A 19,324-nucleotide genomic window follows, 5' to 3' on the forward strand; every position below is an offset into this window, starting at 1 on the left:
AGCCACCGGGTCCGGGACGCGAACTGCGGTCAACTACGTGGGAGTCCAGCGACATAGCCATTATGCTAACTGCTGGTCCTGTCTTCTTCTCTTTGTCCTTTTTTTTCATTTTTCGTTTGTTTTTTTTCAGAGAGAGATTTTTGCTACAGGGTGCATGCGCTTGCCAGACAGACAGAGAAAGACATAGAGACAGAAAGCGAGAAATCCCCCCCCAGGGGGGGATGGTCACGCCGCAATCCCTTCTCCTCCATTCTCCTCTCGGGATCTTGGGCACGCACGCACACGTGCCCGGCGTGAGTGTTAAGCCACCGGGTCCGGGACGCGAACTGCGGTCAACTACGTGGGAGTCCAGCGACATAGCCATTACACTAATTGCTGGTTCCCTCCTTTTCATTCTTTACATTTTGCTATTTCCATGGACTCAACCAGCACATTTATACTAATATATAACTTCCAAGTCAATACCCTGAAAGCAGATCTCAAGTTTTCTTCAAAATGACTTGGCAGCCAGTTTTCAGCAAAGCAAGGCCAAACAGTAGTTTTTCTGGAAATACACTTGGATTTATAAATTTACATCAAAATTACCTCACAAATCTGAGTTTTCAGCAAATTTCTCCCAGGCCCCATAGATGCCTGTAAGAGATCTGTAATTAGGTGCTGCAAACTTCACATGGCTCAAATATCAGTTCTAATATTCTTAAGTGTGGAGATGTTCAAATTAGAAACCTAGATTTCTCCTTTCCCTCACATAGATTTATAATAGCATGTCTAGCACCTCATTATTTGTGGCTTGAATTATCATGACAGCCTTTACTGGTCTTATTTCTTATAGTATTGCTTTTTACAATTTTTTTCAGAGCTTCTAGAATAAGTTTTTGAAATGACCAATTTGATCATGTCATTCTCCTGCTTTGAATTCTGTGATGGCTCCCTACTATCTTCAAGATAAAATACAGCTCCATGAAAGGACCTTCTCAATCCTGTTCGCCCATTCAGGTTTAGCCTTTTCTGCTCTGGACCTTGTATCCTAAGCTTCAGCCATGATGCAACATTTCTGGCAACCTTAGACATTTGCGAATGCTGCTTCTAATGCCTCCAGTGTATCTTCCTGCCCACCCAGCCCCCTTAAAAACTAACTCATTCACTTCTCATCATATGGCCTCACAGTTTCCTTTCACTGTCCTTCTATTGCTTATATTTATTGTATCTGCATTTTATAACTCTCTGATTAAAGTCACTTTCACTCATTATGAACTGTAGGTTCTATAAGTGCAGGGACTATTTCTGTTTTATTGACCATCATGCTATCTAGACTCCATTTTACCATGATTCCTGGAAAAACAGTAAGCATCTAAAATTATATATGTTAAATGAATAAATAATATAATAATTATTATTATTAGGATGGGGGAGTAAAAATGGGGACAACTAAGTGAGGGTCAGATGAATGTGAGAGGGGAAAATAACAAAAAAGCAAGTGGAGAGGTCTGCCAGAGAAAGGAAGCATAGTTCTTTCTTTGATAACTGAAAACAGCTGAAGAAGGAGGGTTGAATTACAATAGATAAAAGAAGGATGAACACTTGAAGGAATTCATGCTAGATGGTATCTCTTCAAGGAAATAGGAGACAAAGTATATCTGGAATAAATGATTATGAGGCTGAGAAACATGGACATTATTTTTTCACTGGGTGCTATAAAGAATGATCAAGACTAGAATAGAAATCTTCCTCAATCATTAGGAAAATGTGACTTATCTCAGAATGGGATATCTCATACCTGAAAGAATGGCGATTACCAAAAGGACAAAAGATAAAAGGTGTTGGCCAACCATGGTAGTGCAACACACTTGATGCTCAGGCAGGGTTCATATCCCAAAAGTCTCACTGTACAGGCCAGGTGCATAGTGTTTGCCTATGATCCTGGCTGGAGATGAGGGTGGATCATGGCATGAAGACCCTGTTGAGAATGCCAGTCTGTCAGTCTTTCTTTCTCATGGAAGACATAAGTAAATAAATTTTCAAAAGTGTAAATGAAGGGAACCAGCAGTTAGCGTAATGGCTATGTCACTGGACTCCCACGTAGTCGACCGCGGTTCGAGTGCCGAACCCAGTGGCTTAAAACTCATGCCGGGCGCGTGTGCGTGCGTGCCCAAGATCCCGAGAGGAGAATGGAGGAGAAGGGATTGTGGCGTGACCATCCCCCCTGGGGGGTGATTTCTCGTTTTCTGTCTCTATGTCTCTCTCTGTCTGTCTGGCGAGCACACACGCCCTACAGTGAAAATCTCTCCAAAAAAAAAAAAAAGTGTAAATGAAGACATTAAAAAAAAAGATTAACAGGGCCAAGTAGATGGTATAGTAGTTAAAGCAGCTGGATCCCACATGGCTGAGTACACAGGTCAAGTTCCTGATCAGGTGGCTTGGAAAATATGCCAGGTGCATGCGTGCGTATGCCCAAAAATGGAGGAGGAGAGATTATAGGATGGCCACCCCCCTTGGGGGGTTCTCACTTTCCCTGTCTTTCTTTCTCCTCTGTCTCTCTTTGGTGAGTGCACACAGCCTATGGCACAAACTTAAAAAACAAACAAAACTAACAAATATTAGTGAGCATGCGGAGAGAAGGGGACCCCTGTTCTCTGTTGGTGGAAATATTATAAATTAGTACCGCTATTATGAAGAACAGTATGGAGGTTCCTCAACAATTAAAAACAGAACTACCATATGATCTAATAATCCCTCTACTGGGTGTATATCCAAAGAACATGAAATCAGTATGTTGAAGAGATACCTGCATTCCCATGTTTATTGCAACATTATTCATAATAGCCAAGGTATGGAATCACCTTATGTGCTTATCAACTCACGCACCCAGCTGAGTTTTAAGCCACCGGGTCCGGGATGTGAACCGTGGTCGATTACATGGGAGTCCAGCGACATCTGGTTTACCCTGATGCCTGCGGACTGGACAGCTAAGGTACACTTTCCAAGTGTTGCTTATGCATCTGGCATCAAACCACTAAATAATGCTGCTTCCATGCATTTAATTCCTAGTGGCCTAAGTGATCTGGCTTGGGAAAAATGAAAGCAGATCGCAGATAACTAAGGATGTAGAAAGCACTGGAATGCTACTCTTCCTCTCTTTTATTTTCAACAATTCCTGGAAACTTAGGAGTCATTTGGGTCATTCACTTCCTCTTTTAGGGCTGAACTATTCCCTAATCTTTCATCACTAGGGTATAATTCACTCAAACCAAACCACTTAGACTATCAAAAAATCCTGTGTTAAGATACAATAGTGTGTAAGATGTGGTTGCTTAATACACCTGTTATAATGAGAAAGTAGCACTGAGGTTAAGAAGAAAGAAGAGACTCTCTGTACGAAAAAGTTTAAGTGAAAGAGCGATTGCTCTGGTTTGACTGTCCTCCCCAAATCCATGTGTTGAGATATGGTTCTGATGATATAAAGAGGGAGAAAATTAATTGAGCTATGGTGCTGAAAGTTGAGGCCTTTGGGAAGAGATTTGGATTAGGGTCATTAGGGTGGGGCCCAAGATTGATTTCTAATGGTTTATAATGAGATGGAATGAGATCAGAACAGAGACATATGGATACAATACATATGCTCCTACCCTGCACTAGAAGACCCACATTAGATGTGGCCCTTGAACCCTGGACCTCCCCACCATGAGTTGAATAAACCTCTACTCTTACAAATCATCAACCTTCAGGCATTTTCTGTTATTAGTCATAGAATGAACAAGAACAGTGATAAAAGCAAATCTGTCCCAATATGTTGACACAGATCTTTTATTATACACATGGTTTGTCTAGATAAAAGAGACATTTTAAATAAGAAAAAGTCCTTCCCTTTTTATGTTACCTGAAGGAGAAACATGTTAAAAATAGAAGCCATTATGACCACATTATTGTGATTATTGAGTAATAACAAGATGATTAGCATACAGTTAATTTTCCATGGCTTATGCAAAGATTAGACTACAGTTATTTTCTCAAGCAAAGGAAACAAACAGTGGTCAGTATCAAGAGACATTTCATACATTATGCATCACCTTGTGCCTTACACAGTTGGCTACATCGTTATATGTGGTTGCTAAGTAGGATAGTATACTCCCATACCTCTATTCATATACTTGCAGGTAACGGAATAATGAGAGCAAAATTTCACTAACAGAATCTTAGAAAGGAATTATAATTTAGGGAAAAAAGCATACTCTTATCCTAGTATATGAATATAATCATATGTGTGCATGTGTGTGTGTGTGTGTGTGTGTGTATATATATATATAAACACGTAATATATTTTCCTATTAAAATAGAGCAATAATTCTCAGCTGGGGAGAGGGGGAGGATTTTGACCTCCAGGAAAAAATTGGCAATATCTAGAAGCCATTTTGACTGTCACAACCTAGGGTAGGTATTTTTGGCACCTAGTGTACAGAGGCCAAGGATGCTGCTAAATATCCTATGATACATAACATATTCTTAACAACACTCTAGCATATATATATAAAAATATATATGTATGTTTGTGTGTGTGTGTGTGTGTGTGTGTATATATATATATAAACACGTAATATATTTTCCTATTAAAATAGAGCAATAATTCTCAGCTGGGGAGAGGGGGAGGATTTTGACCTCCAGGAAAAAATTGGCAATATCTAGAAGCCATTTTGACTGTCACAACCTAGGGTAGGTATTTTTGGCACCTAGTGTACAGAGGCCAAGGATGCTGCTAAATATCCTATGATACATAACATATTCTTAACAACACAGAATTAACCTAATGCCAACAGTGTGGGGGTTGAAAAACCTTGAAGTAGAGTGGTTGACAAAACAAGAGAACAGCAGGATTAGGGTGTCAGAGAACTTCCGAAAAAAGGTCATGCTGATTGTCAAGTCAGAAGACGGGTGACTGATAATAATCAACCCTGCCACTATCTAATAGAAACTTTATGACTAGGAATGATTGGTGGGAAGTTCTCCCAATAACATCTTTCACATTTTAGATCTTAATAGATTTTTAAGAGGGCTGCTACTGACACTTAGGTTAACCTTTGAAAACACCACAAAGAATAAATATCGTGTTTTTCTATCACATGAACCTTAGAGAGTTGGGTCAGGTGGAACACTGGTTTTACTGAGTGTAACATCATTTATAAAATAGTATTTTATATTTTCATGTACGGTCATCGCTAAAGATTAAAATCTATTCTTATCTCAGACAGTGTTATCAATGGTTTATAAAAAGCACAAAATGCACATGATCCTCCCTGAGAAGAAACGTGAAGGAATCCCAAAAAATACTTACAATGGTTCATTTGAACAATTATGAAATCTTTGTTGAGAATTTATCTTATTGTCTAAACTGAGTTTGGAAGATGCATGTAAGAAAAGGAGATGTGAGAGAGGCTGAGCTCTGAGATTCAAATCAGGTGAATAACGAGTGGGCTGCTAAATGGGAAAGCAATTTCATCCCTCTGTTCTTTGTATAAATGTTCATTAACGAGGATTAGGAAGACACCAAGAAAATAATATTCTCTAAAGATAATTTTGGGGTGAAACTATGGGGGGATTCCATCAGAGCTCCTTTATTTCAGAGCCATGCAATTGTTTAGATCCTGCCTCCAAGTTAGATAGACTGAGACAAGAAGCAGCCTATGAGTCTCACTCTGTTGAGCTTAAAGTGTCCAAGAATCATGAAGAGGAGTTGCTCAAAGGAGCGATAAACAGAGCTGCTGAGGGGAAGAGACAAAGAAAGGGTTGAGGCCCACATGTCAAATACAATGAAGGAGACACAGTACGAGTAAGAGGAGAAGCAATGGCAAAACTAGCTGCCAAATTTCAAGAGAATCGAAACCTTATGGGTTCCTGTCAGGAGAGAAGCGAATGTCTATTAATCTCAAGAGGCTTTTAGAGTTCCTCTGTTTAGGACATTTAAGAACTCTAGAATGGAATCTGTGGTGTGAAGTGACTCACATTGACTTTGCTGTCACATCATTGGTTTTACTGTGGGACATGTTATCTTTCTAGACTTCAGACTAATAAGATATTTTTTAAAATAACATTTATATGAAAATATTTTTCTTTCAAAGTGGTTATAAGTAATTGAAATAAATAATAAGGAAAGAAAAAAGCATGTTGTTTATATTGAGATTCTTCATGAGATACATGCAAGTAGTTTTTTTAAAAGGAATTATTTACTTTATTTCATTTATTATTGCTAATATTTTTAAAGTTTGCTATAGGACACGTGTGTGCAAATGAGAGTGAGAGTGAGAGAGAGAGAGAGAGTGTGAGAAAGCAAGCCATCAGGTCTGGGACTTGAACTGTGGTCATTCCAGCGCCTTAACCACTATGCCACATGCTGGCTCCCATATAAGTAGTTTTAACTTACTCATAAGGTAAGATTTCAGATCAGTTTTTAATCACTATTTTTGATACATACTACATTTTGATTTAGTTCTCTTTGGATAAAGGAAGAAAAACCACATATTTCTGAAATTCTAAAGCAAATTCAAACATATTAATTTCTATTTATTTGATATAATAAATTATAGATCACTGTTTGTCTTGCTAAAAAGAATCACTAAAGTAAATTTAAAAAAAGATATAAATTAACAATATTCCTTAACAACAGGAAAGAGGTAATAACTGTGACCATATTCTCAATGATTTAGCATACATTAACTAATGCCTAGGTATTTGGAATAATCTATTTCACCATACAAGTCATCATTGTTTATTATATACTTGTGTTGGACTTAACACAATAATAAAATATTACTTCTGTGTTAAAGAATAATTGAGACTCACTTCTGGTACAGTAAAGGGAAAAGTTATTTTTTAATAGAAGGTGACATTTGAAAATAGCATCATATAGCACAATTATTAGATACATCAAAGATTAAGAGAAATACATGCAAACTGAAGGCAAATGATTCATTGCTTACTGCTTTTCTAAGAGGCTGACAGAATCACCAATGTAAAATTGTGTGTGTGTGTGTGTGTATGTGTGTGTGTGTGTGTGCGCGTGTGTGTGTGTGTGTTAGGCTGGAAGAGTGATTACTATGGAATTACATGATCCTTTGGGATTCTCTGCTTATATTTGGACAACACAAGAAAACAGCTATACCTGACTATAACTAGAGTGTGCACTTTGGTATAGGTGCCAATCAGTCCTTTGGAATTCAGCCAAACTACTATTACTGACTCTATATACGTAGCAAAATACTGAAAATAATTATACTGTTCTTTCTCCTCAGATGAAGATGAGCTATAAATGAATATTTATTATCTTGGAATAGCAAAATCACTATCATTCATTTAGTGAGTTTTTAAAGAAAGATATAGGCAAAAGCTTCATAGTAATTTTTCCACATTCTCATAAGACATCTAATATACTCCTGTGCATAATTATTACTATATTTCTGGCATTTATGGACAAACAAACTTGGAGTGTCAATGTTAAAAAATCTAGAGAAGGAAGAGGGTATTTTTCTATGTAGGGTTTTATTTTCCAGAATTTTTTAAAAAAGAAAACCAAGCTTTTAAAAATTTTTCAAAAATTGAGCCTTTCAGTAATTTTTTTAAAAAAGGAAACTGGGCATTATAGTATTTTGAAGTAGTTGAAAATGTATGTCGAATTGTCTGTATTAATATGAAAAGATGTCCAAGATACATAGGTAAAAGAAACAAATGAACATGAAGCATAATCCTAGTTCCATAAAACAAAGAACAGATATGAATGCAGATGTGTATACTTATGCACATATTTTTATGATAGGCAAGAAACTTGCAATGGATATGACTATTAGTAAGACAAACTTATTTTCAATTCACTCTATTCTTTACAGGTCGACAGAGAGAGGTAGAGAGAGAAGAAAGTGAGAAATCACTCCTGGGGTGGGGGGAATGGTCATGCTGCAACCCCTTCTCCTCCATTCTCCTCTTGGAATTTTAGGTATACATGCACACATACTTGGCATGATTTTCAGGCCACCAGGTCCATGAGGGAGTCCGGCACCTTAATCACCACATCACCTGCTGACTGGTCAAATTTTTAGTTCTTATTTTCTTTCTTTTTAAAATTTGTTAGAGGGTATGTGTGCTTGCCAGAGAGAGAGAGGGAGAGAGAGAGAGAGCACGCTATAGTACCTCTGACAGTGTCTTGATAACTGTGACCCACCTCTTGATAGCCTCAGCTACCTTTGCTCATGGGCATACATGTGCCAGTGTATTCAGTGAGGTCTCCAGCCTCAAACCAGCAACCTTTCCATGTGAGATTGCCAGGAAGAGAATTACGTTTAACTGCTGTGCCAATGTCTGCCCCCAAATAGAATTTTAACAAAAACTTTCCTCACCCCAAAATGCGTCATACAGTTTAATGATTAAAAATAAACAGCCTAAAAAACAAAAAGATGTCAAAAGTATAAACCAAAGATAGAGCCAAGTTTGTCAGCACTACTTTTTTCCAAAGTTCTGAGTTTCTTTCTTTTCTGAAAGCACCAATATTCTCATTATTACTAGATGCAAATTTAAAGTGCATCTTGTTAAAAATGTCCTGGGATGAGCTCCTAGAAAAATATTATAGACCTTCTGGCCTACCGTGGAGAATAATTCTCTCAAGGCTTGCTCCCTCTATCTGCAGCAGAAAAGCCAGAAACAAGCACTGCCATCACCCACTAACATTTCAATGAACCAGATGAAATGCTGGAAGAAACCAGGCTCACTTAACAACAGAGCAGGTGTGTTCCACTGGGAAGAATTTATCAGAGATGACAGCTGCCAGGCCATTAAAAGGTGTAATTTTACTTCTTATCCTATAGTTTGAATAGAAATATTTAAAAGAAAGAAGACTGTTGAGGTTTCCTTTTTCGCCATAAAAGTATAGAGTATACAGTTCTTAAAACTTCTACAAGAAGGGTACAATGAAACAAATATAAAACAGAAATGTCAAAAACCAGTGTGATCAAGGGACCAGAAGATGGCATAGTGGTTATGCTGCTGGACTCCCACATTGCTCACCACAGTTCAGGCCTGGACCTGGTGGCTTCAAATTCATGCTGGGCACCTATGCATGCATGCCCAAGATTCCAGGAGGAAAATGTAGGAGAAGGGACTGTGGCAGAGCCATTCTCCCTGGGGGGTGATTTCTCGCTTTCTGTCTCTCTGTCTCTCTTGCAAGCGTATGCACCCTACAGGAAAAATCTCTCAAAAAAAAAAAAAAAGCTTTTTTCCGGCTGGAACCATAGAGGGCATTCAAGAGAAGAAAAAGAAGGTTCCTGCTGTGGCAGAAACCAAGAAAAAGGCTCCTGCTGTGGCAGAAGCCATCAAGAAAAAGGTTCCTGCTATGCCAGAAATCTTTAAGAAAAAGCAAAGGAATTTTGCAGAGCTGAAGATCAAGCATCTGAGAAAAAAGTTTGCTCAAAAGATCCTTTGAAAGGCAAGGAGGAAGTTTATCTATGAAAAAGCTAAGCACTATCGTAAGGAATATTTACAGATGTACAGAACTGAGATTCAAATGGCTAGGGTGGCAAGAAAAGCTGGCAACTTCTATGTACCTGCAGAACCCAAATTGGCATTTGTCATTAGGATCAGAGGTATCAATGGAGTGAGCCCAAAAGTTCGAAAGGTGCTGCAGTTTCTTCATCTTTGCCAGATTTTCAATGGCACCTTTGTTAAGCTCAACAAGGACTCAATTAACATCGTGAGAATTGTGGAACCATATATTACATGGGGTACCCAAACCTGAAGTTAGTAAATAAACGGATCTACAAATGTGGTTATGGCAAAATCAATAAGGAATGAATTACTTTGACAGGTAACTCTCTGATTGCTAGATCTTTTGGTAAATTTGGCATCATCTGCATGGAGGATCTGATTCATGAAATCTATACTATTGGAAAATGCTTCAAAGAAGCAAATACCTTCCTGTGGCCTTTCAAATTATCTTCTACACGAGGTGGAATGAAGAAAAAGACCACCCATTTGGTAGAAGGTGGAGATGGCAACAGGGAAGACCAGATCAACAGACTTATTAGAAGGATGAACTGAAGTATCCACCATGATTGTTTTTGTAATCTGGTCAGTAAATAAACGGTGGCTGTTTCCAGACTGCATGTTGTTTTATTAGTAACTGTTTTGTTAACTTGCCTTTACCTTGCCTTAACCATTGTGGCACATCTTGGTGCTTGGTAAAATTAAGCCAAAACTTCTGTAAGCCTAGGGTCCATTTTTATATTTTGTGAAAATCACTTAGGGACTGTTGAACGGCTTTTCCTACAACAGAAAGGCCTAATGTTTCCCCTTTTGAATTTTGCTGAGTAAAAATGGGTTTATTCAAAGAAAACTTATTTCAAGGCATTCATGCATGACTTGTAGGTAAGGTAATAAAATAAAGGTCAGTTTACCAAAAACATAAAAAGAAAAGAAAAAACAAAAACAAAAACAAAAACCAGTGTGACACAACACCTATCTAACTGTGTGGGTAACAACTATCTATGTCACTGACGGGGTGGTGGAGAGAAAAGGGCACTGGCCTGAGAATTTGGAGGCTGTGCTTCAAATTAGCAGCATCATTTTGAAAGAACCTCTTATAACTGTCTGGATCTTAATTTCCTCATCTGTGAAATGAAGGAACTGACTAGAAACATTATTAAAGTACTTTGCACACCACCATAATTCTCTGAACTCAGACATCCAACAATTGTAGTACCTTATCAAACACTACTTTTCATGTACTTAAATATATATACTTGATACTAAAAACAGACATACACATGAAATTAAACATCTGATAGAATTTGTCACAGGCTTATAAGGCAGGATATCAATAAAATCAGACCATATATATTTTGATAAAGGAGCTAAATTAAGAAATGCAACTAGCCAAAGCCTAAGAAAGCTCAGTTCCATATTTTTCAAGGGCTTCTTATTAGCTTTGTGACCAACAGTGCACTTAAAAGATTTTAATTACCCAGAGCAATATTATGTTTCCCAAGGACTTCTTTTTTATAAGGACAGGTCATCTTTATACTTTTCCCACAAGAAACTAAAACACTGTCAGGGCCAGACTGTGGCCTGGAGGTAAATGTGGCTGTATCCCACATGGTTGATTACAAGTTTAAGTCCCAGACCCAGGGGCTTGAAAAACATACCAGGTACATGTGCGTGCATGCCCAAAATCCTGAAAGGAGGAAGAAATAGAGATAAGACTGTGGTGTGACCAAGTTCCATAGGGGGTGCTTTCCTGCTCCTCGCCTAGTCTCTTTCTCTGGCAAGCACACACACCCTCTGGAAAATTAAACAAACAAAAGAAGACGAACAAACACAAAACCTCACTGCCTAACTATACACATGGTACATTCCTAAGAAGAAAAATCAGGAATCTATTCTCAAACACATATTTAGATAAAGCAGATCAAATCATATTTTTCAACAAAAGAAATTCAAACATCTTAAAGCCCAATCTGAGGTCATATCTTCCATGAGAATTATTCTAATCCCTTGTCTTTCCTTTACCTACTTACTTTATTGATTGATTGAGAGATTTTCACCACAGGGCACATGTGCTCGCTGGAAAGACACAGAGAGATAAACAGAAAGCAAGAAATCACCCCCCCACTGGGGATGGCCATGCCGCAATCCCTTCTCCGCCATTCTTCTTTAGAGATCTTGGGCATGCACGCACACATGAACGTGCCTAGCATTAGTTTAAGCTGCCAGGTCTGGGACTCAAACTGCGGTCGACTATGTGGGAGTCTAGCGATGTAACCATTATGCCATCTGCTGGTCCCTACCCACTTTATTTTTTAAAAAATGTTTTACTTTGCATGTCTGTAAGTTCCTTGTGATTTGTTAGAATGTGGATAGGTACATCGATGGAAGAAGCTTGTAGTAGACCTCAAGGGTCTATTGGTTTGGGGGATATAAATTTAAAGGTATGTTTGAAGCATGGAGATAAGTCTGTGAGGCAAAAGCCACACAAAATTAAAAATAACTACAGTCTAAACTAAGACTATGATGCAGTGAGTCCCTCTAAGTAGAGAACACAGATCGTGAGAACTGGGGAGTCTTGGAAGCAAGTAAGATGCCCCTATCAACAGGAACACAGGCACATCAGGAAGAAGAAGAGGCAATACCAACTTCACAGGTAACTATAAGATACAGACAGAGGTCCTCATATCCCTTCTGGCTGAGGGAGAATGAATTTGAGGGTATTGGACAGAAACACAGAGAAGGGGGTTAGATAATCTCAACGTCAAAGGTCACTACGATACAATCAGGGATACCAGTAAGTCACTACAAATAAAAGCTGTAACTTTTATAGTATTTCACACAGTTTTTGATAGATTAAAATATTGCTAGTTGTCATGGTTTCCTGTGCCACTATTGTAAATTCTTCCACTCCATTAAATGTCCTTAGGTTGTAAGTTTAGATTAGCGCTGTTATGGGCTGCAAGTCTGTGTCCCCCAAAATTCACATGTTGAAGTTCTAACCCTCAAAGTGATGGCATTAGGAGGTATTTGACAGGTAATTAGGTCATGAGCATGAAGTCCTCATGAATGGGTTTAATGCTTTTCATTTGCAAAAAGACATGCAAGATAGTTTACTTCCTCTTTTTGCTCTCTGCTCTGTGAGGGCACAATAGAACTGCAAACTAGGTCCTCACCAGGCAGCAGATCTCCTAGCCCCTTGATGTTGGACTTCTCTGCCTTCACAACCGTGAAAGATAAATGTCCGTTGTTTAACCCACTCAATTTATAGTATATTTGTTATAGCAGCCTGAAGTAACCTATGTTCCTAAATTCTTAAATCTGGTACTGAATTGCAAACAATGGGAAATATCACATGTTTAACATTTGCCCATAGTCAAATTCCTTGCCACTCCTTTTAACTGTGCTCCTTATAATACCTACATTGTTTTAGGCAGCCTTCACCATGTACCCTTGATATATTTGAAACTGGTGTTTTACCAAGAAACCATCTTTTTCTTTTAGTTTCTTGCAGCACATCCTGTTCATTCCCTATGAACTATGTGAGCCAGGAGCTAACACTGGCCTCCTCTTAGCTCTCTGCTGCTGATTTCAGGACACTGCACATTCCAAGCACCTCTCCTTGGCTGCCTTGACACTTGGATATAGAACCCTTGAACTCGACTTATCTTTGCAGCAGTTACCTTCAGAGCTTGTGGTCACTCTAACACAAAGGTTCTTGACGTTATCTGCACATTAAATTCACCTGGAAAGCTTTTACAATCTGTCCTTGCCCAGGTCCTATTAGAAATCAATTAAGTCAATTTGTGGGAGTGGAAATAGTTATCAGCATTTATTTTTTTAATTCCTTAGGTGATTTCAATGTGAAGTGATTCTGCTCTAACACAAGAATCAAGAAAGTCAGTTCTTGTTTATCCCAACTCTTGCAGTCCTGGAATTTCAATGTCCTAGGTCCAGGGTCCTAGTTCCTCCACTAGCTCAATTCTAATGACATGTCCTTCAATATCACTTCAGCTCTTCTATACACTCTGTGTGAATTTATCATTACCTAGAGTGGCTTGATGTGAAATATTAAATAAGTGAGAGTCTCTGCTTTAAATGCTGTAGTTAAAACTTGTAGGCTCTTTCTACATATGGCATTTTGCCTCTACTTGGACATGGGTAGTTTACTGCCACTTTTAAGAGAACCTTGCTTTCTATGTTTGCCAATCTTCTGATCCTAAATCCTTTGTAGGATGTAGGATCTGGCTGGTGCTCCACGTTGTATCACTCCAATGACTCACTTATCAATGCCGTCAAGTCTCTTACCTTGTATTCCTATCATACCCACAACCCCAGTTACACATCAAACCGAATCTGCCACCTCTACAGCTATGCCCTAGGATGCTCAGCATTACTGAAAAAGAAAAATCCAACTACACAGATTAATGTCACCTACATTTTCTTTTTTTTTTTTTTTAAAGAATTATTTAACTTTACCTGTTTACTTATTTTCATTTGGCCAGAGAGGGACAGAGCAAGCATGTGCATGCACTAGAGAGGCAGAGAGCGAGAGCAAGAGAGAGAGAGAAAGCTGCTAGGTCTGGGACTTGAACCATGGTCGGCCATGTGGAAGTCCAGTGCCCTTAATCACCACACCACCTGCTGACCTCACTGCTACCTACATTTTCAAGTATACAAGCAGCTCCTAGAACTAGTGAGGAATGTTTTCATATGTCCCAAATGAATTTTCACTTCCACTCTCCTTATAGATATTCAAATGGTCACTATTATTCTTGGGTTCCTTTCTCATCCTTTACCCTTCAAAGTGAACCTTGCTTTCTACTTTGGAGAACATAAAACTATTCCTACTGTTTAGACTTCTACTTTAACAACTTATCTGCATCCTCATCCACAGTAATAGGGGCACTGCTCTAAGCTTAGCACATTTTTGGCCGGGTCATTCTTTGTTGACAGGGGACTGTTCTCTGTATCCTTAGGATGTTCAGCAATAACCATGAACTCTACCTACTAGATGCCAGTAGTATCCTCCTCCTTGCAGCTGAAAAACAAACAAACAAAAAGTTTCTAGAAATTGTCAACTATCTCCTGGAATGCAAAATCACCCTTGGTTGAAAACTACCATTCCAAGTGAAGATTAACCAATCAACCCCTCTTTCTGATTAAAAAAAGCCTCCTCTTCCTCTAAGATCTACTGTGTCCTTGATATTCTTAATCTCCCTTTAGCCTAAACTTGTGTGCACTCACTTTGTCACCATAGTATATAATTTTATGTATCTCTCCAATACATGAAATACTGTTTCCTCCAGCCATTGGTCAGTCTTTTTTTCTTCCAAGTGAAGTTTCAAGAATGACTGTTACAAGTTCCCTTGCTGAGGCTTCATTCCATCTTTAATCTACTCTTAAGTCCCTGTTCACTGACACTGTGCAAAACTGCCAAAGTCCTCTTGATAACCAAGGGCTTAGACCACTGAACTGCTTGGCTGATACCGACTATACTCTCCTTGAATTTCTCTTTTCCCCAGACTTCCAGGGCATTTTTTCCCCCTGGTTCTTCCCTTTTTTTAGAGTTTTGCCATAGGGTACATGCACTTGCCAGAGAGAGAAAGTAAGAAATAATCCCCCAGGGGGATGGTCATGTCACAATATCTTCTCTTCTACTATCTTCTCAGGATGTTGTGCACATACATACATGTGCTGGTGTGATTTTCCAGGTGCCAAGTCTGGGTCTTGAACCATGATTGACCATGTGAGAGCCCAATGCCTTAACTACCATACCACCTGCTAGCTCCATCTTTTCTTTTTCTCTACCTATTCTTTCTTAATCGTCTCCTCTTCATTTGATTGTCTCTTAATACTAATGTTCAGCTAGGTTCTATCCTTGACCTTCTTCCCTTAGAACTCTGCAAGTCTTTCTGGATTATCTCCTGACATAACAAGTACTTAAATTCCTCATCACTTGATTTTGAAATTTCACCTTCCCTCAAATTCTACTCCGTATCCAGCTCACTTGTGACTATTGCCACCTAAGAACACTACAAATTCTAAAAACAAATCCAAATATGCGAAACTGCACTTATCTCCTATTCCTGCCATTCCTGTCTCTGTCTTTTTATTCATTCAGTTATTTCTGTGGTACTGCTATCTATTCAGTTGTATAAGCCAGGACCCTTAGCAAAATCCTAGATTCCAACTTTATCATTACATCCAATCAATCATCAAATCTAGCTTATGCCCCCACCCCCATTCCAGCTAGTTTAAGCTTTTGTATTTCCATGGATTTCTAACTAATTTACTTGTCTTAGCTACTTCTATTTCAACCACTGTGCTACCCCTAGAATGACTTTTTAAACATGGAAATATTGGGTTTTTAGGAAAGTAATGACACATTTGCATAGAAAAACAGAAAAACATGTCACGACTCTTCTGACAACTCTTTATGTTCAGGTCCCTTCCTGGATTACCTCCTCCAGGAGATCCTGTCTGGAGTTTATGTCTAAGCATTTTAGCAGAGTAATTAGGCTCTCTTTGGTCTGGCTCTTGCATTTCTCCCAAACTTCTCTCCATCAGACCTGTGCTCCCTAGACATAATCATACCACACTATATCTCATTCAAGTTAATTCCTTGGCTGGAATGTTTTTTTACAGGTTTATCTACCGAGAACACACTTTTTTATCCTAGAAGCTTCAGGTCAAGCATTTCCTCCTCTGAAAACCCTGGAAACCCTTCCTGGGCTCCCCCAGGACAGATTTAAGAGGGTTTCCTCCTATGCATTCCCAATGCATTGTGCACATATCTTCACTACAGTTCTAGCTAGTGTCTACTATAACCGCCTGCTTGCAGGTGTCCTATCCACCACCCTGTGAGCTCATTAAGAGGAAACGCCTTGTGGGAGCAGCAGTTAGCATAATGGCTATGTCGCTGGACTTCCATGTAGTCAACCGCAGTTCATGTCCCGAACCTGATGGCTTAAAACACGCTGGGCGTGTGTGCATGTGTGCCCAAGATCCCGAGAGGAGAATGGAGGAGAAGAGATTGCGGTGTGGCCATCCCCCCTGGGGGGTGATTTCTCGCTTTCTATCTCTCTGTCTCTCTCTGTCTGTCTGGCGAGTGCACGCACCCTATAGCAAAAACCTCTCCAAAGAAAAAGAGCAAGTGTCTTGTCTAGACACACCTGCTTCAGTGGGGGTACAGAGTGCTCAGCATGGAAGTAAGCATTCAGTAAGTACATGCTAAATGACTGAATGACACATGGTAAATTCAACTGTCAAAAAACTTAATAATATTATAATATATGTAGATGACATGTATTTGTAAAAAAACTATATGTATGTTGCTTCATGGAGTCAAACAGTGCAATTATTCAGTCTAAGGTAAGAGCTAATGTCACATAAAACAAGTTTTTTGGTGTATGTGTTGGTGTGAAAGTTGTTATTTTTAGACTGGGTCTCACTATGTCTTGATCCTCTCATCTCAGTCTTGCTAGTGGCTGAGATTACAGGCATACCCTACTGCATCTGGCCTTTTAGGGTGGGCTGGGAATCAAACCCACGCATCCCATGTGGCTTCAGCCTGTCAAGCAGCAGTCTCCTACATGTGCTCCTTGGTGGGCCTAAAATAAGTTTAATAAGCAATATTAGCATCAGATGAATATTGCTGATCTGAGGGATCTGATGGCACAGGTTAAAATACATGAATTTCTCTGGTTGATAATATATTTATATTCATTTTAAGTTATAAACATTTTAAATTACAGCAAGTAAAAAGGAATGCTCCAGAAAAATAGAACATCTTTATTCTGTGGACTCCAGGAATCTCTGGTATAAATGTGTACCTACTGAGTGGGATGTTGACAGTGTCAGTCTCACAGTTAAAGAGATAAGAATAGAAACAACATCATACTTAAAGCTTCAAGTTCCACTTTGGGTCCTTGTTCTATCACTTAGGCTGTGTGGTGGGTGACATGGGGGTCTACTTTAACCTGAGCCTCCTCAGTTTCCTTATCTGGAAAATGGCTATGACAATATTTGCCTTATGCATTTTACAATGTTGGTGCCAAGATCAAAAGGATTAATAATGTAAATGATGAAGCAAGCATAACAAGCATGAAAAATAAAATTTTTTATCCAGAGAAAATGCAAATGGAAGTATGTAACATTTATTTTTTTAAAACATTTACCTTTGGAGAAGTCAAAGATTTTTCTACTTTGGGTTTTTCCTTGGGGGTTAAAGGTGGAGATCGCTCCTTTATCTGTGGAGGCTGTTCTTGATATAGTGCTGGAATTGAAAAAGGAATTCATATAATCAAATTGAAGAGCACGATGAAAGAAAAGAAAAAAATAACAGTGGAGGGGGCAGACAGGAAATTAAGGAAATCAATATTTGGTTCTTTGGTATAACAACAAGCTACCCAGAACTTATTTAGTATGACAATTTGCAGCCCTCCACATCAGTTATCAAAGAAACATAAGTATGATTAGAAAATCTGAATCAATAGGATTTTAGAAGTGTAGATGGTTTCAATGTCACTATGTAGTCAGGCAGATGCTGATTTCTTTTATCTCAATATATATTTACCGGAATCTGCTACATGCAAGGCTATCTGACAGGTACCTCTACAGGAGATATGAAAATAATCAAAAGACACTCTTTGCTCTCAAGGCGCTTACAATCTTGGTCAAAGAGAGACATGTTCAACAAGTAAGTGAATCATAAAGTAGAATGAAACATTATTCAAAAGGGAGATAATAACAAAGGCAAACTCTCATGTGGAAATAAAGAATGTTTGATGGAAAAGGTAATAGGTATGTAAGCTTCTGAAAAATATGTCACAATCTTGCTAGAGGTGGGGAGAAAGGATAATTTGGGAAGACAATATGAAATGAATAAGCACAGAGCTTGGCTGATACATGATACTTCAATTTACACACAGTGTTGACTCTAAGACTCTTATAATCTAAGATTATAATCTATACCATTTAATATTCAGTCTATACAGGGCATTGAATCTAAAGAGCTGTGTAGGAATTTTAAAGGGTTAAATGGAAAATCTATTTTGATTTAGAGCAACTCTGAATTGAAATTGCTAAAATGTACTTGATCAATATTGTGAAACTAAGATGATAAGATACATAGATTAGGTTTGTATACAGGTTGATTTTATTATTGAGTTTCTTTATCTCTTATTGAAAGAGTGGATAAAGCGAGGTGGATCATATTTTTCTTTTCAGTGGTTTAAGATACAAAGATTCCTTTATAATAATAGGGTACCAACTTCTTCTATTGTGCTGTTCTTTTAGAGGATGCAGCTCTCAATTGAACAGTGGGTAAAGACTCTGCTCATACAAGTACTCCTTTATATTATTTGCTTTGCATATTTGCTTCAGACAAAGATCAAGGACAATTCCTCATACTATATTTAGAGTGTAGCATGCTTCAGACAAAGATCAAGGACAATTCCTCATATTATATTTAGAGTGCAGAATTCTGCTGAAAGTCATTTGTTCTTTAATGTTAAAACTAGGTAGTTGTGTTTTTATTAAATTCAGGTAAAAAGTGGGATAAGAGGAAAAGGAAAATAACTCCCAATGAAGTATGAGAATTCAATCATTACATTTAAAGGTTTTCTGAGATTTTTTTTCCCTTTTCTCTGGCCTTTACAAGCTTTCTCAAGAAGCAGTGACTGAAGTCAAAAGAAAACATCAATTATTCTGGGATACAGTATGGAATCACGGCAGTCAAGAGATGGTCTCTACTTGAGACATGGAAGTAGTTGCAGCATGTAGCCATTAACTATCTCTACTGCAGTAT

At 38.4% G+C, this 19,324-nt stretch overlaps 1 protein-coding gene across 5 annotated transcripts in view; it reads right to left on the reverse strand.

Annotated features, from left to right (window-relative positions):
- AHI1 (Abelson helper integration site 1) overlaps window positions 1-19,324 on the reverse strand; it is a 220,541-nt gene that overhangs the window by 28,073 nt on the left and 173,144 nt on the right. For 2 of the 5 annotated variants that reach the window (XM_027770239.1, XM_006144344.3), the window contains exon 24: window positions 17,694-17,791. The exons of 1 other annotated variant lie outside the window; for it this stretch is intronic. In XM_027770239.1, the coding sequence (XP_027626040.1) occupies window positions 17,694-17,791 (98 nt within the window). Of the gene's footprint in view, window positions 1-14,460; window positions 14,555-17,693; window positions 17,792-19,324 lie in introns of those variants that run through there. 2 more of the 5 variants (XM_014586219.1, XM_027770240.1) reach the window with 2 other exon arrangements.

This window comes from Tupaia chinensis, unplaced genomic scaffold, assembly GCF_000334495.1.
Source record: "Tupaia chinensis unplaced genomic scaffold, TupChi_1.0 Scaffold000117_2, whole genome shotgun sequence".
Lineage (NCBI taxonomy): Eukaryota > Metazoa > Chordata > Mammalia > Scandentia > Tupaiidae > Tupaia > Tupaia belangeri.